Source organism: Dipodomys merriami, unplaced genomic scaffold (assembly GCF_024711535.1).
Source record: "Dipodomys merriami isolate MVZ:Mamm:240054 unplaced genomic scaffold, mDipMer1.0.p SCAF_200, whole genome shotgun sequence".
Taxonomy (NCBI): domain Eukaryota; kingdom Metazoa; phylum Chordata; class Mammalia; order Rodentia; family Heteromyidae; genus Dipodomys; species Dipodomys merriami.
In genome coordinates this window covers 119,726-143,985 of record NW_027203383.1, presented here as the reverse complement: position 1 = coordinate 143,985, position 24,260 = coordinate 119,726, and the positions used below count along the sequence as shown (strand labels likewise).

Below are 24,260 nucleotides of genomic sequence, written 5' to 3'. Positions count from 1 at the left end.
AATGCGTTAGAAACAAATGCATGAAAGAAAAAAAAACATTTAATTTTTTTTTAACTTTTGTCTTAGTTACCCCTCCTTCCAAGGAAATGAGCCTCAATTATTTGCACATGCTCAAAGCCAGGAAACACACACTTGCCATGTCAGACTGGCTGTGTCTTGGGACAATTTAGAGCAATTTCCCTCCTGGTCTGTTGGTGGCAGAGGAGCCCTGGCATTAGAAAAGGGAGGCAGGAGGCCACCAGGTTAGGGGGCGGGGGAAGAGGGAAAGACATGCCAGAGTGACTGGCAGTAGCCTTCCAGCTGTGGAAGCCCCCAGCAAGCCAGGGCCACTGCTCTGGTGCCTAGGGGATGGAAGCAGACTGGGCAAAGCCACCCAAGGCCCAGAAGGAGCCAGGGCAGGTGAGACAGTGCCAGGCCAGGCCAAGGCCAGGTAGTGAGTAGCATTCTCCCTGAGGGGGGTTCCATGAGCTAATGATGAATCTCCCCAGTTAAACATGTCACCATGGGGCTTGGAAGCCACAGATGAAAACCGGGGTAAGGTAATTACTTCCAGGGGGCTCCTGGTTGTGAAAAGAAATCACACTGTCATAAAAAATGCATGAATCAGCCAGCCAGGAGTAGGAGCGAGCCCCGTGCAGATTTAGAAAGCATGCGTGTGTTTAATGTTACTTTTACAGTAAGTTGGGAGCCTAAAAGGCAGTAAATTAAAATGAGAGAGTCGGAATCCAGCGGCCTGAGTGGAACACTTCTGACCCGCACTTGGGTGTCTTTGTTGTAGGAACACACACAAACCCTGGGTGTCGCTAATGGAAGTGGCACGTGGCATATTGTTGCTATATGAGCTGAATCTGCTTAAAGGTGACGCGGGCTCACACCTAGATACTCAGAAAGCTGAGATCTGAGGCTTGCAGTTTGAAGCCAGCCTGGCCAGGAAAGTCCCTGAAACTCTTATCTCCCCTGAACTGCCAAAAAAGTCAAAGTGAAGCTGTGGCTCAAGTGGTGAAGTGTTAGCCTTGAGCAAAAAAGCTGAGAGACAGCGCCCAAACCAGGACTGTCAACAGTAACAACAACAAAAACAACACGTGTCAGAAAAGAACTTGGGAAGTTCTGCTGGTTTTTGCTATCTTGCCCAGAGTGGCACAGCGTCACCTATGAATGCCTGAGAACCTTCTTCCTCCCCTTGTCAGTCTGCTTGGAGCACTGTGGGCTGGAAAAGCAGATCCTGAACCCAAGAAATGATGTTCAAGCACCATTATAGTCGGCTTTGATCTAGGGGTTGGAAGAAAGGCAGAGAAGAGGCTGCAAAGGCTGCCTCACCTTGACAGTACCCAGACTTGTTTGCCCTTGAGTTCTCTCCCCTCCCCCCTCCCCCGCAATGTGCAAGTGTGCATTTGGGAATTTTCAAAGTTCTCTCCCCCCCCCATGGGGACTGGAATCATCTAGGGATGTTCTGGGGTCACCAGGGTTCACCCCGGCTCCATGAGTTCAGCCTCTGCCCAAATGAAGACCCATGCCTGTCTGGAAATGAGAATGTAAAATTAAGTCAGCCACCACTCCAGGCGTGCTCTGTCTGTCTGTCTGTCTGTCTCTCTCCATAGCCTCTCCCCGCCCCCCAAAAAAAGAATTTCCAAGCTACACAGTATTTCATAGACCAAAATAGATTTTTATTTCCAAACATAATTCAGATATGTCTTCATCGAATTATTTCTTAGAACACTGATACTTGCAACTTGAACAGGAGGAGAAAGAAGCCCCAGTGACTTGAACGTACATTCGCTGAGGAGCCACGAGGGGCCCAGTGCCCTTCCCCATGGCCGGGAGATGGGAGGCTCTGTTTCTTTTGCACTTGATATGAACTGAGATAACACACATGTGTTCCAAGACATTCATTTGGCTCCAATACTGCTTGCTTTCCCAGAAAGCTTAATTTATTGCAAATGCATGTGTTTAAAAAATTACAAATATGACAAGAGGGTATGGGGGGGTCCCTCTGTGCTGTTTACATAATTGAACATTTTCAACAATGGAATTCATTTATTTTGGACACCAAAACCCACTACTCAGCATTTATACACATGTGCACACACGGGCATATATATGCACACACGTGCATACAAATACACACACACACACACACACACACACACACATCACCACCTGCTCCATCCTGAATAAACCACACTGCACCAGTTCTACAAATTGGTCCATATCAGGTTAGTGTGGCCAGGTCTTAAGAAAACAGGGCAAACCTGCCCATGTAGACTGGTTCAGAGCAGTAATGTGGCAACTGGGCTAGTGCCTCTCGGAGGGGAGGGGGGGGTGCTTCTGAGAGGCCCAGACTCCCAGGCCTGGCAGCTTTTGTCAAGAGAGAAGGCTGATGACAGTAATCAGTCTCCAGAAGGGGAGATTGGGGATGGGTGCTGTGGAAGGAGAGGGCTGGCCTTGGCCTTGACATGGAGAGGAAAGCATCCATTCTGGAAGCTTCTACTGCTTGAGGTGGGGGCACAGAGCTGAGTCCTTGTGCTAGTTACTTTTGCACAGCTAGGACCAAAATATCTGAGGAAGGCATGGGGGAGAGATTGATTGGGGCTCTCACTTCCGGAGCATCAGTCCGTCACAGTGGGAGGACGTGGCGGAGTGGCTTACCTTGTGGTGGCCAGGAAGCAGAGAAAAGAAAAGAATAAAGGAAAGGGCCAGGGCCAGATACGGCCCCAGTGATGTTCCCCGCCACCGTGGCCTACTTCCTCCAGTTGGAACCACCTGCTCCCTCTATCTCCCAAGTATGAATCTATTGACTCTTAAAATTCATCGTTAGGTCCGAGCCCCCAGGTTCTAAGCATCCTGGCAAGGGCCTCACCACCCCTCTCCCCCAAGAGGTGTGGGGTTCTAATCTCCAAGGTGTCGCTTGGAGACACCACGCTCTCCTCCATAACCAGGTCATCACTCTCCTGGGAGAGAAGGAACACCATTTCTAAGGCAGCTGGAAGAGTTTCCATGGGATAAGAGACCTTCCCTGTCACTAGAGAGTGTCAGCCAGGACCAGAAGTTGCTTCTACAAGATCTGTCAAGGACTGGAGCTCCGGGGAATCGTCTGGGCCCAGATCTCCCACAGACCAGGCACAGAGGGTTTCTGCTGTTTTGAGCTGGGACTAGGAGTCCACACTGCCCAGCTGTGCTTCTTGGGGAGAGTGAGGGAGGGGGCTGTATAGACCCTACATACAACTCATATCTTTCTCTGTCCTCCTCCTCCTCCTCCTCTTCTTCTTCTTTTCCTCCTCCACCTCCCCCTTCTCTGGGCCTGCTCAATGGGCAGTGGCCTTGGGAAGTAGGCTGTGCCTTCCCCTGGCCCAGTGATCCCTGGCCTGTGCCTTCTCCAGGTGCAGACAATCATCAGCCCTACCTCTACCCCTTGGCACTTCCAGCTCCTGATGGTGGCAGTGTGAACTAGAGAGTTCCCTAGCAGGCATGGGCCTAGGACAAAGCCGGGAGCCATGATCAGGAAAGGCCTTTTCCCCAACAGGCTAATCAGGGGTCTACAGGGGAAAAACTATCGTGACTGGAGTGAAAAGTTCCCTACCATGAGAGAAAGAACATTGGGCTGGGAGCCCATCATGCCTGGGTTCGGCTCCCAAGCTGCTTGCTTACCAGCCGCTTGCTTGTAGACAGGCAGCTCTCCCTCTCTGTGTCTGGTGTCAGCATCTGAACACAAGGCCAGGACTCCCAGCACAGGTTAGGTGGCAGGCATACTGCAAGTCCTCAATACGTGCTCTTACCTCTCTTTTCATCAGAGTGGGGAGAGGAGCTGTAGGCCTTTGTTCCTCACTTCATTGAGTTGCAGGAGGAGACTGGCCTGGTGTCCTTGTTGCTGAGCACGCCAGAAAGACAGCCAAGGATCCTTTGAGGAAACTGAGGCTCCTTTCTGCAACTTATCTTCTGTCTGGATGAATGGTTGGGTACCACTGTGTAAACAGCTGTGATGTTGCCATGACAACCAAAAAGGCAGGCAGGTGCTGTGTGTGTATGTGCCCGTGCATGTGTACGAGCTGAGTCTGGCTGAAAAATGTGCTTTTATACCAGAAGCTTTTGTTTTTAAATGTCTTTTTGAAAATAAATTCCAATGTGTATCTTATTTGGAAGACAGAAGATATTCCTCTTGTGAGCAGGAGTTGGAGAAATGTGGGCTGGTCTTAACCCTTTAGTTGTAGCCCTCTGTGGGAGGAGCTTGTGGGCTCTGTCTAGGGGGTGATAGAGGTTTCCTGCTTATCTCACCCAAGTACCAGACTAAGAAAAGGTGATTTCAATTGTTAATGTCCTAATTTTGACATAAAGTGAAGGAAAGAGAAAGACAGGAAGACAGAAAAGGAGGAAGGGAAGGAAGGAGGGAACAGGAAGAGAAAGAAAGGGGAGGGAAGGAAATAAAGGAAGGAAAGAAAAAAGAAAGGAAAAGGAAAAAAAGAGTCTAGAATTAGGAGTCTTCCTTAGGGACAAGCGTTGGAGAGCGGGAGGAGAAAGCCTCAGTGCTCAACTACTCATGTCTGCCATGGCTGCAGTAGTCGAAGTAGTGGCCTACTTTTCTCCTCCTATGCTGGTCTGGACTGGGGAAAATCAGATTGGGGTGAGGGAACAGGGGATCCCTGCTGGACCGAGTAAGTGAAGAGGCTCACTATCAGAGTGTGCCAGTGAGAAGATCTCTGAAAACTGGCTTCAAGGGAAGGCACTGGTATCCCCAGTGAGGGGCCTTGGCCCAGTGCCTGCTAGGACAGCCTCCCTTGGGCCCTGAGCTCCCTTGCTTTGTAGAATAACCAGAGGCAGGAGGTGAGAGGGGGCAACAGACAACCTTAATCTGCAGACAAACGGCTCACCAGAGTGTACACTACCAGTCCAGGAAATCCTAGCTTGCCATTTCCAGATACAAGGTTTTCCCTTGGCTATAGACTTATACTGTCTGGGAATAGAAGTAACAATGAATGGGGTAGTGTACTGTAGCCCTCAGCCTTGGACTTCCTACCACGCCTGTGCTCTGAGACCCAGCAAAGCCCAGGGATCCACCTCCACTCCCTGGCAGGCCCAGCCAATCTGCTTCCTCCTCCTGTTTTGCCAAGTCCTCTCCCTGTGCTGTCCAGTGTCCTGACCTCCTCTATCCATCTCCTCTCTCTACCTGGTAACCATGGGAACCTCCCAGATGTAGGGTACCACCCTCCTGCCTGCCTTGCCCTCCCCCATCTCCTCTCCTGCCTCATCTCTGGGAGGGCATACAGCAAAGTCAAAGGCGATGGCCTATGTCTGGTTCAGTATCTTGTGAGGGACTGGGAGCTCCTTGAAGGCAGGACCTCAATCTTAGTTACCCATAATCTTCCAGCACAAAGCCTAGATAGAATAGAGACCCAGAGCATTGCTGCTCAACAGAGGGGGAAAGAGGCAGAGGCACACGAATGGCTGGTGGATATATGTGTATATATATATTTACATGTATAGGTGTATAGATGTATATGGGTATAGATGTATATGTATATATGTATATATATATTTTTCCCTTCTCTAAAGACCACCACTGGTGACCTCTGCCTCTCCCTAGCCCAGAGCCATGAGCCACATTCCCAGGGTACCAATTGTGCCCTCCCTTCTCATGGACTTTCCTGACTGGGCTGGCTTCCAACCATGATTCTCAGACCTCAGCCTCCTGAGTAGCTAGGATTACAGGCGTGAGCCTCTAGCACCAAGCTGAAAATTGGGTTTGATCCGATATTGTCTCCATGCCTCTGTCTCTCTTTCTGTCTCTCTGTCTCTGTGTCTCTTTCCCTCCACCTTTCTTAAATAGTGCTAGGTAGACATAACACAAAACAGCACCATCATGACTTTTCAATGCAGGGTCAGTAGCACTGAGTTTGTCGCCATCTCTGGCCTCCGATGCCTTCTGTCCTATGTCCCTGTCTGCCCTCTCCAGCTGGGCCGTCTGGGGTATGAAGCAGGTCTACAGAGCTCTGCCTCCCCATTAAGCCAGGAGAGGAAGAAGTGCCACCTCCTGTCCCCTCACTCCCACACACCCCTGCAACGCAGGCGTCTGCATCTTCATGCCCAAAGGAGCAGCAGAATTCTCCAGACCTAGAGGACTGACCGAGGGCCCAGCTTCCTGCCAGAAGGCTAAGGTGAACAGAGCCCCAGAGACAGAAGTGGATAACACTGCCCAGCTCCCACTTCCTCCACGCCCAGGAGGGTGTTGGTGTCCCAGAAACACCTCTGGCTTTTTAATATAACCCTGTAAACCCTGCTGAAGCTCTTGCCCAGGCTGGGCACACTGGAGATGCACAACTGTGCCACTCACGACCAGAGACCTCCGCCCCTCCACAGGGTGCCTACAGGGGTCTCCTGACCTCACTTGCTGCCTGGTCCACCCTCCGCCCATCCTTACCGCATCAGTATATGCTGGGGGCCGTCATGCTCTGGAGATAGGAAGGAAAGGACAAGGGAGGACCAGCAAGGGGGTAACCAATGGTTATCTGGTGGGGTCTCCATTCCCCCATTCTCTTGTTCACCACACACACACACACACACACGCACATGCACACACACACGCACACGCACACACACAGTCAGGATACTCTAGGCACCCTCTCTCTCTAGAAGGGGGCGACACGCAGGTTTCACGGCACACCCCGTCCGAGGGCTTCTGTGGCCTCTCCATGGCTCCTGCTGGAAGTGTTAGCGACACAGCAGCCATCCGCTTCCACTCTCAGCAAAAGTGATTACATTTTTAAAAAGCTTGCAAAGGCCTATTGTATCCTATGATAACTATATTGATACAAAGTAATGAAAACACCAGTTTAAAAAAAAAAAAGCTATGCAAACAAGCACGTTTTATGGCATCAGTAACGAAGTTTAAAAATATAGAGACGTTCCTACCCACCAGCCCAACTATTGCGATTCTCCCAACCTTCTGTACGCGTGATCCCCATGACTCAGGTGACAACAGGTGACACCAGGTGACATATAAACAGCTCTCCCCTTCTCCCTCCAGCACACACTTCCTTCTTTTTTCTCAGCACTGAGGGTGGAACCCAGGGCCTCACACAAATGCTCTGTCTCAGCCTGGCCTTTGCTCTGGGGAAGGGGCTGAGCAGGTCACAGGTTCGGATCTGGCCTAACAGCCTCTTGCTGTGTGCCTATGGGTGAGTCACACCCCTTCTCTGGGCCTCCTATTTCTGACCGGTGACACGGGAGAGTGGAAAAGGAGCACCCTGGCCCAGCGTTAGCCTAAGGTCTCAGCCCTGGATCCTTCAGGAAAGCAGCCACGTAAGGTTGGGTTCCCAGCACCCAGAGAGAAGTGCTTTTCCTGTCAGTGCCAGGAGCTCCCTGGCACGGCTCTTCTGAGCCATGATGCCAGCTCTTCCTCTTCACTGGGCCAAACATGAGAGCTGCCCCTTGGCCTAGGATTGGAGGGGATTGGTGTGCGTTGGAGAGCCATGGCCTCGCTGAGCAGGACCCTCTGAGGGCCCAAGTTTCCCTCTGTTTAAAGTGCCTCTGTCTCTAACACTACATTTCCAGAACTGATACAAGGCCTGAGGATCCAGTACCCCCAGGGCTCCGACCCAAAGTTCAACAGACAAAAATCCACAGGCAAAGAGTGAGCATTAAGTATTTGCTTAAAAAAAAAAAAAAAAAAAAAGACTGTCGGTTTACAAAAAACATGATCCAGTTTTAAAGCTCTTAGGAGCTATCCCAGAATCCTTTAGAGAGGAAGAAACACTTCCCACCAGCTTAGAGGCCTGCCTAACCAGGAGTCACCAGCCCTATGGTCCCATGCAGGGTAAGTATGTATGGGCATGCTTGGCCAGTGGGCCCAAGGGCTGTACAGGAAGGCCCTTAGACAGGCTCCACCCCCAGGCCCAGGCCTTCCTCTCTGTCTTGGCATCCATCCCTGGTCCCTGACCCGCAGATACCCCTCTCTGCCCTCAGCTCAAGTTCAACATGCATGGAGAAAAAAAGCCACCAGCAGGCAAGGGGACACAGATCTCCCAGGGCTCTCCGGGGCCAATGCTGAGTTGGTTTCACCCTTTTGAGTGGAAATAAGAAATCATTCCTTTTTTGCAGGAACACATAGACCCAAATCTAACCACCTTCACTAGCGGGGGTGGGGAAGCTGCTTTTCTGCCAAGGGTCATCTGGATATTTATATCATCATCATTTGTGGCCCAGATAAAATTATCCACACAGGCCAGTGGACACAGAAAGCCCAGGGAAGTTCACGAGAAGCACTGGTGTCCATCTATGATGGACCAAACCATTTCATAGGCCTTCTATGGCCTGTGGGCTGGGCAGGTCCAGCATTGTGTCAGCCTCTGGTGATGGTCACTTCGGTGTCTGCTCCATGGCATGAAATCTCTTGAGCTTTACAGAACTAGCCTGGCAGGTCTGCACTCACTGTTGGTAAACTGAGTCCCTGGGCTCTGTGTGCTTTGTAGGCTAACAACTCAGAAGACACCATTCCCTAATATCTGGCTTTACGCTAAGGTTTCTGGGTAAGAAGTTGCCAAAGAAGAAGTGGATTATGGTCCCTGGGTTCTGGGCTGACAGCTGACACAGCGCCATGACACCCCCCCGGAGAGATACACGGTCAGGAAAATTCTCATCTACAAATAGACATCATACATGAAATGGTAACAGGAGCCTCTGCATACAGAGCCGACGACATCCTGAACACAGAGCCCGAGTTGCGCACAGAATACATTTAGTATAGACAAAGACGATGAATGCTGTATAAAAAGTTAGTCTGCCCTGGGAACCTGCCGGAGACATCCATGCAGCCGTGGTGGATCTGTGCTCTCTAGCTGGTCCTGTCTCCAGTTTTCCCACCAGGGAGCCCCAAAAGGAGCCTGGGGCGCGCTGGAGGCTGCAGAAGGTACCTCACCTGGGCACCCCAGTGGGCTAGGTGGGCGGGGGGCCGTCGTAGCGTAACATGAGCGCAAAGGAGCGGGCGAAGTTGTTGGCCAGGGCACAGCTGCGCCGCTCCTTCCCAGCTGGGAGCAGGAAGAGGAGCAGCAGCAAGAGCAGGAGCAAGAGCTGCAACGGGAGCGCCAGGCGGCAGGCCTTCTGCAGGAGGGAGCAGGGGCCCCAACGCCGCCGCCGCCATCGCTGGGCCTGTGGGACCAACACAGGACAGGACGTGAGAGGGGCTGGGGGCTGCCACGGGGGAGGAGGGGCGGTCTGCACCTCCGTTTGCCTACCTGTGAAATGAGTTTGCCAGAAGCTAACACCTCTGCAGTCCTCTCCAGCCATGCAAGGTGGGGGAGAGAGAAAATATATGGAAAGGAATGTTCTAGGCGTTCACATACAGTGAGACCAGGAGGATGCTCTTAGGAGAGGAACGCCTATGTGCATCTGATTATACAAGATAGTATTTATCAAAATGAACTCCAGGAAATGGAAACAAGGGTTTTTCTTCGTTGGGGTTTTTCTTTTCTTTTTTGTCTTTGTTTATCTGTCTTTGGGAGGGTAAGGGGGGGAGGACACAGAAATGGGGAGACAAAGGCTAAACAAATTCGGCAGTGGTGCTAACTAGACACTGTTGAAAGTGAACTTGTGGGTGGGGATGGGAGGGAAAACCTGGGAGAGAAAAGGGAAGGGGTGACATTGTCCAAAAAGAAATGTACTCCTTACCCGACTTATGTACTGTAACCCTTTATTACATCACCCTTATAATAACAATAAATTTTTTTTAAGAAGGCACATTCTGCTGCTGATTACAGACAGTCCCCAAGTGATTTTTCAGCTTGACAATGGGATGAAAGCAACACCCATGCATAGAAAGCATCTTGCTGATTGTGTGATAGTTTTGATCTTTTCCTAGGCTAGAGACAGGTAGGGTAGGTGTCCCCTGCTCTCTGGAGACGCCGAGTAGCACCCAGTGAGCCCTAAGACCAGAAGGAAGGTGAGCGGCCGGCCCTGAGCTGGTGGGCGGGGCTGGGTGGGTGCATTCCAGGCTTATTCCACTTGCAGGATTTCCCTCCCCTGGTGGCTTGATCAGGACAAAAAGCCCATTCAACATGAAGGAGCATCTGCGTGCGCATGCTTGCTGGCGGTCTGCAGGGCAGACGCCAGGTTAAAACCCCAGATTCTCATAGGGCGATGACGATGGCTCCATACAGACTTGTGATGTCGTGAGACAGTGCCTGGCGTGTGGAAGGTCCCCACATATCCACTGCCACCACCGCCACCGGCCCTTTCTTCCCATCCCATCTCCTGCTCCCCCTCCCCCTTCCGGCTCCTCCTCCCCTGTGCTTCCTCTTCATTGATGCCACCTTGAAGGTGTCTCACCCCCCTCGGCTGGAATGCCCACAACAGTACCAAAGGGCCCTGCCTAAGTTCTGTGGGGACCCCTGGGTTGTGGCTCCCAGGGTGTTGTGACCGCTAAAAAGCACAGGCCAAGAGCTGGTTTGCTCGGGAAATGGAGGCCCTCTTGGCCAAGATATGGCATGCTGCGGGGCAGCGGAGCAGCTTTCGGAACTTGGCCAGGTAGGCTCCAAGCTGGATGCTACCAAGGTGACCTCGCTGTGTTTCGAGAGGTGAAGGGCCTGAGCCCGCGTGCTGGTGCGGTGAGACTCGAAGGAAGGCAAATCAGTAGTTTGGGTCCTAGCACTCTATTTGTGCTACTAGTTCTGTTATTAAAGATAGCCCTAGCTGGGAGCCAGTGGCTCACGCCTATAATCCTAGCTACTCAAGAGGCTGAGATCTGAGGACCCTGATTCAAAACCAGCCAGGGTAGGAAAGTCCATGAGACTCTTATCTCCAATTAGCCATCAGAAAACTGAAAGTGGTGCTGTGGATCAAGCGGTAGAGTCCTCATCTTGAGCTGAAGAGCTGAGGTATAGGGCCCAGGCCCAGAGTTCAAGCCCCACAACCAACAGAAAAAAAAAAAAAGATAGCCCTAATACTGTTATTTTAGAAGTGTCTGCTAGCTCTCTGCAGAGCACACACAGCCACCAATGACAAGGCTAGCAAGGATAATGGGGGTGATGGGGGTGATGGCGATGGGCGTGGGCGAAAGATGGTAAAGGGTGCTGATGGTGATAGTGGAGATGGCACTGAGGGTCACATTGAGGATGCTGTGGTCATGGTGGTGGTGATTATAGTGGCAATGATGGTAACTGAGGATGGTGGTAGTAGTGATTATGGTGATGGCAATGATAACGGAGATAGTACTACAGTGAGGATGTTGGAGGTGATGGTGACAATATGGTAGTGATGATGGTGGTGGTAGCAATGGTGACAGCATGGTGATGGTGGTGGTGATTGATGATGGTGGTGGTGGTAATGATGTTATCATAGCAAAGGTGATGCCAAAGCCACAATACTGGGTAGAAAAGAAGAAGCCAAGATGACAGGCTGGGAAGGTGGCTTAGTGGTAGAGTGCTTGTTTAGCATGCATGAAGTCCTGGGTTCGATTCCTCAATACCACATAAACAAAGAATGCAGAAGTGGCACTGTGGCTCAAGTGGTAGAGTGCTAGCCTTGAGCAAAAGAAGCTCAGCACAGTGTCCAGGCCCTGAGCTCAAGTCCCAGGACAGGCAAAAACAAAAACAAAAACAGATGACAGTTCTTCCTACTACAGTAGAAGTTCTTGATTGTTAAACACCAGGCTTATGAGTGTCCATTACAGCACCTGACACAGTAGGATGTCATATAAATGTCATGGCTAGGAAGATCTTGCTATCTAGCCAGAAAGCTCGTGAAATGTGACATTACACTATTTCCTCTAAGCTAAGACATGGACTGTAAGGAGCATCATTATTTTATCAGCCATGAGGGAAGTAACCTCCATGGACTGGAGGTTTGATTGACACACCCATGGAATGCTGGGGCAGGAGGCATAATCCATCCCATGGGGACGGGCAGAGACAGTCAACATCTTCCCTCCGCTGAGCAGAAGGGAACAGGGTTCTCTTTCCTGAAAATTTGAGCTCCCTCAAATTTGCAATCTCAAAGGTACACTATCAGTGTGGTCCAAAGATAAAGAAAACCAAACATGGCCTACAAGCAGGTTTGATTTAAAGCAGATCCGGGTGGGCAAGGTCAGGAAGCGATGACTGCAAACACTCTTTGGGAGAAGAACTAGATCGGAATGGATAACTAAATGCCCCAGATGAGAAAATGGGAAGATTTATGAATCTTGAAACAATCAAGTGAAAGAAAGGCATCAGTGGCTCACACCTGTAATCCTAGAAGGTTGAGATCTAGGACTGAGGTTCAAAGCCAGCCAGAGCAAGAAAATTCATGAGACTCTTATCTCTAATTAACTACCAAAAAGCCAGAAGTGGAGCTGTGGCTCAAGCGGTAGGGCACTAGCCTTGACCAAAAAAGTTCAGGGACAGTGAAGGCCCTGAGTTTAAACCTCAGGCTGGCACGTGCGCGCGGGTGTGCGCGTACACACACACACAGACACACAGACAGACACACACACACAGACAGACACACACAGACACACAGACACACAGACACACAGACACACAGACACACAGACACACACACACACACACACACACACACACACACACACACACACACAGTGAGCCAAATGCTGCTCTCTGTGGCTGACTACCTGCTGCCTGAATGTCAAGAGCCCACACTGGGCCATGCCGAGAACTGTGTGCCCATCCTCCCTGCAGATGACGCTGGTTCAGCCAATTTATTCCTCAAGCTAAAATAAAATCAATGTGTGTCTCAGGACAGCAACACCACCACATCCTGGACCAGTGCAGGGCTTGAGCTGACACACTGCAGCTCAAGGAGCACTTATGCCTCATGTGTGTGTGTGTAGACACGTGTGCACGTGTGCGTGCATGTGCCAGGGATGAGCATCCAGGAGCACTGTGCTGCAGGCACATGGGCAGTTGCAGATTTAATAAATCTTAATTACTGTTTATACAAACAAGCAGGCTGAAGCCATGGATGGAGCCGGAGCCTTCGCCGACTTAAGAGCCAGGAGAGTAAAAAAAGTATAGAAAACCAGCCATTCAGAAATAATTAGCTTAGGAGCAAGCTTTTTTCTTTCCCTTGGACTAAAAATATGTGGAATGTTTTTTAAGTTGGCAAGATTACAGCCTTGGCAGACAGCACTTATTTTCGACCTGTCAGGCCTGTATGTGTATATATGCATGTATGTAGAGCTGTACACACACATACACACACCCTAACTAGCAAAAAAAAATCCCAAAAAACAAAAACCCTCCAACCCCAACTCAAACAAGTGGAGCCCTGGTGCCATGAGGCACTGTTTGGAGTTAGTGGAACCTTCGGCCTGGGGAGAGGTTCTGAGGCCATTGGCAGCTTGCAGTTAAAGGGGATAGGGGACCCTAGTCTTTTCCTCTTCTTTCTGCTTCCTGGTTGTGAGGTGAGCAGTTTTGTTCTACCATACAACCCCTGCCATGACATGCTCCCTTATCACAGGCCCAAAACAAGAGGCCAACTGGCCAGACTAGAACCGCATCACCATGGGCCAAAATAAACCTTTTCTCTTTGTAAGTTGATATCTCAAGTATTTTTATAATAGCAACAGAAATCTAACATAGCAAGACTAGCAAAAGATAACGTGAGAGCTAGTGGCTCATGACTGTAATCCTAGCTACTCAGGAAGCTGAGATCTGAGGCTCGTGGTTCAAAGCCAGCCAAATCCAAGAGAGTCTTATCTCCAATTAACCAGCAAAAAAGCTGGAAGTGGAACAGTGGCTCAAGTGGTAGAGCACTAGCCTTGAGCAAAAAAGCTGAAAGATAGCACTTAGACCCCTAGTTCAAGCCTCAAGACTGGTGCGCATGTGCGTTCTCTCTCTCTCTCTCCTCTCTCTCTCTCTCTCTCTCTCTCTCTCTCTCTCTCTCTCTCTCTCTCTCTCTCTCTCTCTCTCTCTCTCTCACACACACACACACACACACACACACGTTAATATGAGGATCAAACCAAACTTTTTTTTCATCAAGAGAAGCACAGTGATGGCTATAATCCCAGACACTCACGGCTGAAATAGGAGGATTGCAAGTGTGAGGCCAGGTTGAACTACATAGTGAGACCCTGTCAGAAGCAGGGAGAGAAAGGGAAGAGGGGAAAGAAATGAAAGGGGAGGGGAAGAGATGGGAGGGGAGGGGACAGGACCTACAGAGGTGCCGGGCCTTCATGTAAAACAAATGAGAGCCTACTGCGTGTCAATGGTTACAGAAGGAACTTTGCCTGCGATTCTCTTGGTGACTGTCACTCATTCATTGGAAGACAGTGATTAAGTGACTTGCTAAAGGCCACACACACTAGTGGGAGAGGGGGGGACTCAAATCCAGATTGTCAAGCAATGGTTCGCAAAGTGTATTCCCCAGCAGCATCAGTGTCACCTGGGAATTTGCTAGAAATGCAGATTCATGGCCCCCTCCAGGTCTACTAGATTAGAGTTCCTGGTTCTGGGGCTGGGGTGTAGCTCAGCAACAGAGCCAAACAAACAACATGGACTCTCTAGAAACAGGCCCAGCAATCTGTCCTGTCCTGCAGCTCCTAATTTTCTTCCTCCTACAGGCTCAAAGCCAGCCAGCATGGAAGCCAAAGTTTCATACATAGCCCAGGAGAGCAGATTTTTGTGGCCCCTTAGATTCTTCTTGCTTATCCATCTCACAAAACTGTGCCCAACACCTGCTGGCCATAGCTGAGGCAAATCTTGGGGTCCTGCAGGCCCTGCCCAGCCACTGTCCTTGGGAGCTTTCTGACCCAGAAGCCCACGCTGCAGCCCAGGAGCCCGGGCACCTCTTTCCACCCAGCCAGGAACATGGCCTTGCAGGATCAATTGCTCTCCTGTTCCCTGTCACGTTCCCAGAGCAGAAAACAGAGCTTGGCCCAAGCTTAGTGCTCCATCAGTACTGGCTTCTAGGTAGACTCAGGCATAGGAGCTGCATGAGGAGTTGAAAGCTAGAAGCAGTCTGGCCCTCTGGTCTTAGGGCAGCTATTTTCCACCAGGAGTCACCTGGCTGGGCCATGATGGATGCCTACTCTTTTCTGCCACTCTCCCCCATTCTAAACTTGGGAGGAACCAGCTTTTGGCTCTAGGTATCTCTCTACAGAGCACAGTTCATGCAGTCTTCAGTGTTGAAACAGGAAGTGAAGAAAAGCAAGATTGGCATTCCCATTTAACAGACGGGAAAACTGGGCCACAAAGGTTAAGCCACTTGCCCAAGGCCATAGAGGGGGTTGGTGCTGGGCGCAGGGTACAGCCTTGGTCTGATAGCCCCGCCCAGTTCATGGCTTACCCACTCCCCCGCCCCCACAGGTGCCAGGCTTGAACTTAGCCAGCAGCCAGGGTGTCAGGGCCCCGTATGGGCCAATTCTTAGCAAGAAAACAAGTGTATTTCCTTTGGAAATGGCCACCTGGGGACATTTGGCAGGAGCTGGACACACTGCAGGCCTCAGGGAGGCCTCCTCCAAGACATTCCCTGGAAGGCTAAAATGTAAGCTTGGGTATCAGCGGCTAGACACCAGCGGGGAGCTGCATGCCACCGCTGAACAAGCCAGTTTCGCTTGCTGCTAAGGCCACTTGGGTGTGGCCAGGTGGGTTCGGTGAGATGCCATCACCCAGCAGAGCAGGGTAGCTGGTACACAAGAGGCAGCTCAGGTATCCCGTGCTGAGTGCCAAGAACCAGTACCCCTTCCTATCCTTCCGGCTGCTTCTGCTCTTGCTTCAGCTACAAACAGCCCTGTGCGTGTCTCTGTGGGCACAAGTGGAACCCCGTGCCAGACAGAACAAGGGGATTCCACCACCACCTTCTTAGAGTGGTGTGGAGCCCTGCAACCCCTCTGTCCTGAGAGTGGCCCCATGGTCCTTTGTCCCCAGAATGGCCCCGGCTCCTGGGACAGTTCCAGCCGACACCTGCTGTCATGGTCATTTATGGATAGCTTCCTTGTCCCTCCCCATGAGCCCCGATTCTGATGAGGGCCTGGCACCTCTGAGCCTTCTGTACACCCCCACGGGTCATTCCTGAGCCTGGCCTTTCCAGGACCCCACCCACTACAGTGCAGAACCACTTTGCCATCAACGCGTCTCAGATCTCACAGAACCTACTAGAAAAACCCAGGTATCCTGCCCCCAGGGTCATTGCAAGTTCCCCCTCAGCTCTGTGGAGCAGATGGCAGACATGTACGAATGTACGTACCTTCTGGAATCCAGTCGGCCCCCCTGGAGAACTCTGCGTCTGTTATTGCAAGGAAGGAAAGAAGGGGGAGGGAGGGGAGATGGAGGTGAGTGAAATTTAAATCCCAGCAGAACGTGTAATGGAATATTCATTTTGTCAAGGGAGCGATTCGTGAAAACTTCTGGTCATCTGCACAACGGAGCCAGCAGGAGATTCGATTTAATGAGCTTTTGAACACACTTCGGGCCCAGGTGGGACTGAGTCTGGGAAGGCCTGGGCCAGGCGCTGGGGGACATGGCCGCCTGGCTTGGTCTGGGCTGACATCTAGTGGCTGACATCTTGGGGACCAGATGCCTGGAGTCTGACCTGGGCCTGGGAGGAGAGGCGCCTCCTCGGGCCCCCTCCTGGGCTTCACCCTCATGGTCCACAGGGATGGACAACTAGCCTCTCTATAGATAGGTTAGAGCGCTGCGTTAGAGCCACGGTTGGTTACTGGTGTCGCTGTGGCTATTCTGTGTAGGAGGCACGGAGGCCCAAGAGGAGAGAATCCTTAGTCAATGCCAGGCAGGGGGGCCAGTCGGGGAGGGGAGCTGGACCTCAGGGCCCACTCAAGCCCAGTGCAGCACCCCCTTGGAGACCACGTGCGGATTCTGTCAGAGGAAGCCCCTGAACTGAACAGAGAAAGGCACCGACAGCTTTCTGCATGGCAGCCCGCAAATGAGGCCCAAGGCTCTGCCATGATTACTGTCCGGACGCTGGCCGCACAAGGCAGTAGGTGGCCAAATGCATCATGGGAAGCAAGAACCTGTCTTCTCCCCCCCACCCCCACCTCCAAGCTGTCACCTAGGTATACACAGGGCCCACGTGTGTCCCCAGCCCTGTCCTTCCTGGGGCCTGGCTGTCCCCTGAGCACCTACCAGGAGCTGGCCAGAGTCCTTGAGCTTGGACTTGTACAGCATCCAGCGGTAGCGCAGATCTTCCAGCTCCTCTGAACGGTCCCCTGCTGGACCCAAGCGAAGAAGGTTCTCAAAGAGATGCTGACCTTCTGGGACTCGAACCTCCAGCTCCTGAGGGAGAAGGCAGAGTCAGAAAGAGCCGCTTCTTGTGGCTTGTACAGACGGGCAATCAAGTGTCACTGCATGGAGAGGCGGGCAGAGAGCTGGCAGACAGAACCCATAATGCAGTAACTTCACTTTATGCCATTTCAAGCCAAGGCCTGTAATCAGTTCTCTGGAATGTTCCAGAATGGCCTTAAGTGTGGTAGGTCAGTTAGAATGCTAACCAATGGGGTCCCTTCCAACTCTGACATCATTAATAAAGTGACCACCATTGAATGATGTTTCCAAGGGCATTTTTGAGCCTGACAGACTTTTCTACACAGGCAGAGTACTGTGGTCTCATAGCATGACAACCTGAATACTACGGTATGATATTGGGGTGGTTCAAGGCTTTATAGGCAGGAGCGTGATTTGAAATGTTGTCTTGGGCCTGCCCCCTCCATCCTTTAGCCGTATGATATGGGGTAATTGGCTTAGCTTTTCAGAGCCTACTAGAATGCCAGTTGGAAAACAGCAAAGGAAGCAGGGGAGCTAAAAGCTACAGCCATCAAAGGGTTAACAAAGAGTACCATAGATCAGATGAACTCTCAAGAAGAGGAGGGGGACTGGAGGTGTGGCTCAGTGGTAAAGCACCAGTCTAACATGCATAAGGTACTGGGTTTGATCCCAGCACAGAATAAAGGAAAAAGCAAAAACTCAAGCAAGGATGAGAACCAGGAGGGAATGTCTTGTGTGTCTGGACTTCCGTTTGCCAGTCTGGCAGATGAATAATTAAGAAATACTGCTTTTGGCAGCCTCACAACGTAAGGAGAGGAAGAGGGGGAGTTCCCTCTTCAGTGGAGACTTTTGTTCACTTCACCCTAAGAGTAAAGGTGTGAGCCTGAAGTGAACCCCAACTTGTGTGTACTTGCAGCCCAGCTCCAGCATCTCAGTGGTCCAGAGGAACTTGGACTCAGCACCCTCAGACTGATAAAGCCCCTACTTCTTAGCAATAATAAAAATAAAAATGAAAAGCCCTCTGTGGAAAGATGACTCTACATCTCAGATTAGCCATACACATAATTTGTCAAACACAATGCCGAGCACACAATCGAAGCTACCACATCTAGACACAGGCTATCAAGAAGAAGCAAAAATATATAACCGACACACTGCGAAAATCCTGGGCGATGGGAAATTTCAAACCACACTGTAAAGCAGCTATATTTACTCTGTCTAAAGAATTAGAGCCGGGCGCCGGTGGCTCACGCCTGTAATCCTAGCCACTCAGCAGGCTGAGATCTGAGGATTGGGGTTCAAAGCCAGCCCAGGCAGGAAAGACCCTTATCTCCAATAAACCACTCAGAAAAGCAGAAGTGGCGCCGTGGCTCAAGTGGTAGAGCACTAGCCTTGAGCTGAAGAACTGAGGGACAGTGTCCAGGCCCAGAGTTCAAGCCCCACTACCGACAAAAAAAAAATTAAAAAATATAGGGGCTGGGAAGGTGGCTCAGTGGTAGAGTGCCTGCCTTGCATGCCTGAGGCCCTGGGTTCAATTCCTCAGCACCACATAAGCAAAAAGAAAAAAGCCGGAAGTGGTGCTGTGGCTCAAGTGGTAGAGTGCTAGCCTTGAGCTGAAGAGCTGAGGGACAGTGCCCAGGCCCAGAGTTCAGGCCCCACGACTAGACCCCCCAAAAAATAAATAAAAAATAAATAAAAATAATTATAAAGCAAGATGGGCATTGGTGGCTCATGTCTGTCATGCCAGCTGTACAGGAGGCTGAGGTCTGAGGATCCCAGTTTGAAGCCAGCCTGGGTAGACAACATTTTGCCTTCAATTAGCCAGCAAAAAACCCAGAAGTGAAGATATGGCTCAAGTGGTAGACTGAAAAAAGCTAAGCAAGACTGAAATCATGAGTTCAAGTCCCAGTACTAACATACACACACACACACACACACACACACACACACACACACACACGCACGCACACACACACACGCACACACACGCACACACACACACGCGCGCACGCGCTAATAGAGTTTTCTAAAAATACCCTGGACAAAAGATGTAGGAGTTTGAATCATTCTCCAGCAGGATAAATAAATAAATTTCAATCTCTACCACAGTACACTTTTATAAAACCAAAGAGTAAGCCAGGAGGTCCAGGGCCTGATTAAAGAGTCATCTTAGATGACAAAACAGAGCTCTAAGCCCATCCTGAGCACTGTACTCAGTGTGTAACACTGATTAACCACCAAAAAGACCTGAGTGGAGCTGAGGCTTAAGTGATAGAGCACTAGCCTTGAGTGAAAAAGCTTAGGGACAGTGCCCAAGTCCTGAGCACAAGCCTCAGTACTGGTGCGTGTGCGCGAGACCCCCCACGGACAAGGAACCAACCTGCAGTTTTGTCTCTCTGGCCCTCACATCCTGGGCTGTGGTGGTTTTCATTGCGATAATTCGGATCAGCTTGGAATTTTCCGTCTGCAGCCACTGCTCGAAGTTCCCGAACAGCCTGGAGAAATCTTCACGGCCGCCCTCCCTTGCCTCCCGCAGGCCCGCCTGAGGAAGTCACATGACCAGGGGTCAGAGGTGAGCAAGGCCCTCTGGGGATTCCACAGAGGGGCAGGTAAGGACTGGGTGCTGAAGGGAGGGAGAGGCTGGCCAGTCCTGCGGGTTGGCAAGGTTGTAGACTACAGACATACTCCATGGGGAGACGAGGGAATGACCCGGAGCGTGAGTAATTGACATTCTCAGCCTGGCTTTTGAACTCCTGGGCTCAAGTGATCCTCCTGTCTTAGCTTCCCAAGGGCTGAGATTACAGACATATGCAATCACACCTGGCCTGACAGATTGTTTCTGAACAACAAGCAATACAATTCTTTTCCACATGGCTCAGGTTTTTCTTTCTTTCTTTTCTGGTCCTTGAGCTTGAACTCTGGGCCTACAGGCTATAACCCAAGCTGCTTTTACGCTTCAGGATAGTGCTCTCGCACTTGAGCCACAGCTCCACTTCCAGCTTTTCCCCAGTCATTTATTGGAGATAAGAGTCTCATGGGCTTTGCTGCCTGGGCTGGCTTTGACCAATGATCCTTAGATCTCAGCCTCCTGAGAAGCCAGTGTGCAGGTGTGAGCTACCAGCACCCAGCTTATGGCTCCATTTTGGGGTTTTTCTGTTTGTTTTTAAGACAGTAACCGCTGATGCCATGTAGTAAATATTTTTCAGTGGGGGGGGGTCTCTGAGTCCCCTCTGTGACACACAGCAAAAGCAGCCACCTCCTGCCCCCCCAACACCCGCCAGACTCACCCCACGCCGCCTCCTGGGAATAGGATCCCCGGGGTTGACGAGGAAGCCAGACTTGGGGATGTTGTTGGTGAAAACCAGCTTCCTGTCCGAATCCACTGGGGTCATCCGCAGCTGCCATTTCCTCCTGAGGCCAGAAGACAGGGAGGGGGATGGTCCATCAGGTGGAAGCTCTGGGGTCCCACGGTTCGGCTGCTGACCACAACCTCGAAGTCATCTCTGAGGGGTGGCAGGGCGCTGCGGGGCCCATTCCCACCCTGTTCCCAACTTCCACCCACATCACCCCCTCCCCCCAGGTCCATGCACAACCCCAGAGATGGAGAGAAGAAAACTGAGGCCCAAGCCAGACAGGATGAAGAGATAGAGCCCTGCTTCTCATGGCCTGATCAGAGTCGCCAGCTGGGCCCAAGTGTGCAATGACCTCCACCCGGCCCCCGGCGCCATGCCTGGTACACAGGCTGTCCAGCACCTGCTCTGCAGACAGCAGGAGGGGGCCACCTCTCACCTCAGCGCTGCCTCCTCCAGCTGCCTCAGGGCCTGCCAGGACTCCTCCAGCTCCCGGAGCTCCTCCCGGACCACAGCCGCGCCCTCTGGAGAAGTCTTCTCCATCACCAGCTGGCCCATGGCCTCCACCAGTGGCAACTGGGCCTCCTTGCCTGGGAGCTCCGCCAGCAGCCTCTGAGGGACACAGGGACACGGACAGTGAGGTCCCAGGAGTAGAGAGGGCTCTGCCGCCACCCGTGGGAGCATCGGCGGTAGAGGCTTGGGAGGAGGCCGGTAAGGCAATGAGTAGCCATCTCACCTCCACCTCTTGGGGCTCGGTCTCCCCGGAGCCTGCCTCTGCCCGGTATGACGCCAGCATCTGTGTGACCACAGCGATCCACTGTCGTAGCTCCAGCAGCCGGTGGCTCCAGGTACAGTGCTCCCTCACGCTCTGCCCACACCTGTCCACCAGGTCCTGCGGCACAGCCCAGAGGGCCAGGGTGGCCTGAGTGTGGGTGGAGGCAGGGACCCGGGCACTGCCTAACCCCTGCAGGACTCTCAGGCTTCCCCCAACTCCTAACGCCATCAGGAACAGCACAGGGCTGGGCCTCCCCTCTGCCCAGGCCAACTCCGGTGAAAACTGTGCTTCTATGGGATGGATGGGGCGTGCCCAGCTCCCATCCACCCCCGGCACGCCAGCCCTTTGCAAAACCACTGGGAAGCATCAGGTAAAATGGAATTGGGTATGGTGGTTCGTGCCTGTAATCCTAGCTACGCAAGAGGCTGAGGTCAAGAGGCTCATGGTTTAAGACCAGCTTAGGCAGAAAATGAGATCTTATGCAGAAATATAAAAGAAGGCAAAAGGACTAGAGGTATGGCTCAATTGGGAAAGTGACTGCCGAGCCAAGCACAAGGCCCTGAGCTGAGCCCAAGTACAGCCACACAAACACAGGAGTGCCTCCTGACCCAGCCATCCTGCTCCTGATATGGATAAGCACATTCCCCATGGCGGAATGTTCTAAAACAAGCGTCACATGCAAAGCCCACAACCGATGCCAGCTGGATTTCAAATCTGAGGCTAGAGTTGCCCCTGAGGGTCAGGTGTGCCAGGAGGGCATAAAGGACGCTGGTGTTAACCTGGCTTTTATCTGACTGCTGTGACTACTTGGGCCCAGTTGGTGACAGATCCTTGTAAGTTTTAAAAATCTGAGTCAGGCACCAAGTGGCTTGCTCCTGTAATTCTAGCTACTTGTGAGGCTGTGAATAGGAGGACTGCAGTTTGAGGGCTGCCCAGGCAGAAACAGTCACAAGACCTCTTCTTAATCCCATGGCCGTGTGCCATGGAGAACACCGTCATCCCAGCTATGGGAGCCGAGCCGAGGGCTGGCCTTGTCAGTTCCAGGCCAACGAGCACAGAAACATCAGTGAGACTCCATCGCCACAGAAGGAGGCTGGAGGCGGTGGCACGTGCCCCAGAAACACTGAGGGCACGAGTGGGTGAGGGACCCCTGACTCACACCTGAGTTTTCTTCAGGAAAATGGACAGACCTAAGCCTCCGTCAGAGTCCCTGCGTGCCCAGCCTGGAGAAGCCCTGGGCTCCATTCACTGCACGAAGTGGAACAGATCCGGTGAGAATGCCAGCCAGTGCTCAAGTGGCCACTAGAGGGTGCTGCTGACAAGGCTCTGCAGAACCTGGCTTACTGCAGCCTGGCTGTCGTGACCCAGGCAACCTCAGCTCTCTGCCCAGGCAGTGGCCCCGGTTCCCATGCAGAATCATAGCTGCGGGCTAACTGCCACCTACCCGACCCCGGAGAACACAGCCTTGCCTGCCTCGTTCAGGCTGTGTCTCACCCATGGTGCCTAGAGCAGTCCCCAGTGCTGGGTAGTCATCTGCTATCCGAATGGAAAAGGGAAGGAAGGAGTAAGAGAGGAAGGAAGGAGGGAGGGAAGGAAGGAAGGAAGGAAGGAAGGAAGGAAGGAAGGAAGGAAGGAAGGAAGGAAGGAAGGAAGGAAGGAAGGGAAGGAGGGAAGGAACAGACAGGCCCCAGGCATGTAGGCTTCCAGGGCCCGGACCCAGTGGCTTCTTGGCCCTTGGCTGTCCCCCTACCTCCAGGGCCCTCTGCAGGGTGTGGTGATCAGAGCAAAGCTGGTCCAGCTGGTGCTGGTGGTTGGATTTCTCCTGAATGAGGGGCCTCACCGCCTCTATTTGGACTCCCAGCTCCATACTCTCTCCTTGCAGTGCCTGCAGGGAGACGGGAAAAGGTCAGCTGTGCATCCTGCTTCTGCCTCAGGGAGAGACTGAGGGGCTCTGGGTGAGAGTCCAGGGAGAAGGGGGAGGGGCTCTGAGAGAGAGTCCAGGGAGAAGGGGGAGGGGCTGAGTGAGAGTCCAGGGAGAAGGGGGAGGGGCCAGGGAGAAGGGGGAGGGGCTCTGAGAGAGAGTCCAGGGAGAAGGGGGAGGGGCTCTGAGAGAGAGTCCAGGGAGAAGGGGAAGGGGCTCTGAGAGAGAGTCCAGGGAGAAGGGGGAGGGGCAGTGAGTGGGAGTCCAGGGAGAAGGGGGAGGGGCAGTGAGTGGGAGTCCAGGGAGAAGGGGGAGGGGCAGTGAGTGGGAGTCCAGGGAGAAGGGGGAGGGGCAGTGAGTGGGAGTCCAGGGAGAAGGGGGAGGGGCAGTGAGTGGGAGTCCAGGGAGAAGGGGGAGGGGCAGTGAGTGGGAGTCCAGGGAGGGGAGGGGCTTCCAGGATGGCGGCTCCCCACAGCAGCAGCTACACCATAGGCTATTCTGATAGGCCCCTCTCAGAGCAGATAAAAATTTCAGACAAAAATATTCTGGAGGCATCATGAAAACAGTGTGGGCGAGGCCAGACGGCGTCCGCAGCGCAGACATCAGAACCTCACACGCTGACTGACCCTCACTCCCAATGAAGATTCACCGCTCCTTTGGTCGCATGGTGAGTGAGTCCCAGAGGACACTCATTTTGTGTATGAGCCACAACGGAATTTTAAACGACAACCACCAAACTGGGTGCCAGTGGCTCACGCAGTTAATCCTAGCTACTCAGGAGGCTGAGATCTGAGGATTGCAGTTCAAAGCCAGCCTTCAAAGGCAAGAAAGCCCATGAGATTCTCATCTCCAGTTAACCACCAACAAAAAGCCAGAAGTGGAGCTGTGGCTCAGGGACAGCACCCAGGCCCTGTGTTCAAGGACAGGACCCCTCCCCCCCCATACACATATACACAGAAAAGACAACATGCACAACATGCATCACATGCATCACATACATCTCATGCATT

At 52.2% G+C, this 24,260-nt stretch overlaps 1 protein-coding gene across 1 annotated transcript in view; it reads right to left on the bottom strand.

Annotated features, from left to right (window-relative positions):
* Positions 1 to 1,655: 1,655 nt before the first annotated feature.
* Positions 1,656 to 24,260, bottom strand: part of LOC138833096 (nesprin-3-like) — a 78,711-nt gene continuing 56,106 nt past the window's right edge. Inside the window, exons 12-19 of the mRNA XM_070031415.1 lie at positions 23,080 to 23,214; positions 21,291 to 21,446; positions 20,994 to 21,166; positions 20,492 to 20,615; positions 19,585 to 19,746; positions 17,067 to 17,216; positions 16,171 to 16,209; positions 1,656 to 9,135 (exon numbers count right to left, since the gene is read on the bottom strand). Coding sequence (XP_069887516.1) covers positions 8,923 to 9,135; positions 16,171 to 16,209; positions 17,067 to 17,216; positions 19,585 to 19,746; positions 20,492 to 20,615; positions 20,994 to 21,166; positions 21,291 to 21,446; positions 23,080 to 23,214 — 1,152 coding nt within the window. The 3' untranslated portion in view covers positions 1,656 to 8,922. The remainder of the gene's footprint in view (positions 9,136 to 16,170; positions 16,210 to 17,066; positions 17,217 to 19,584; positions 19,747 to 20,491; positions 20,616 to 20,993; positions 21,167 to 21,290; positions 21,447 to 23,079; positions 23,215 to 24,260) is intronic.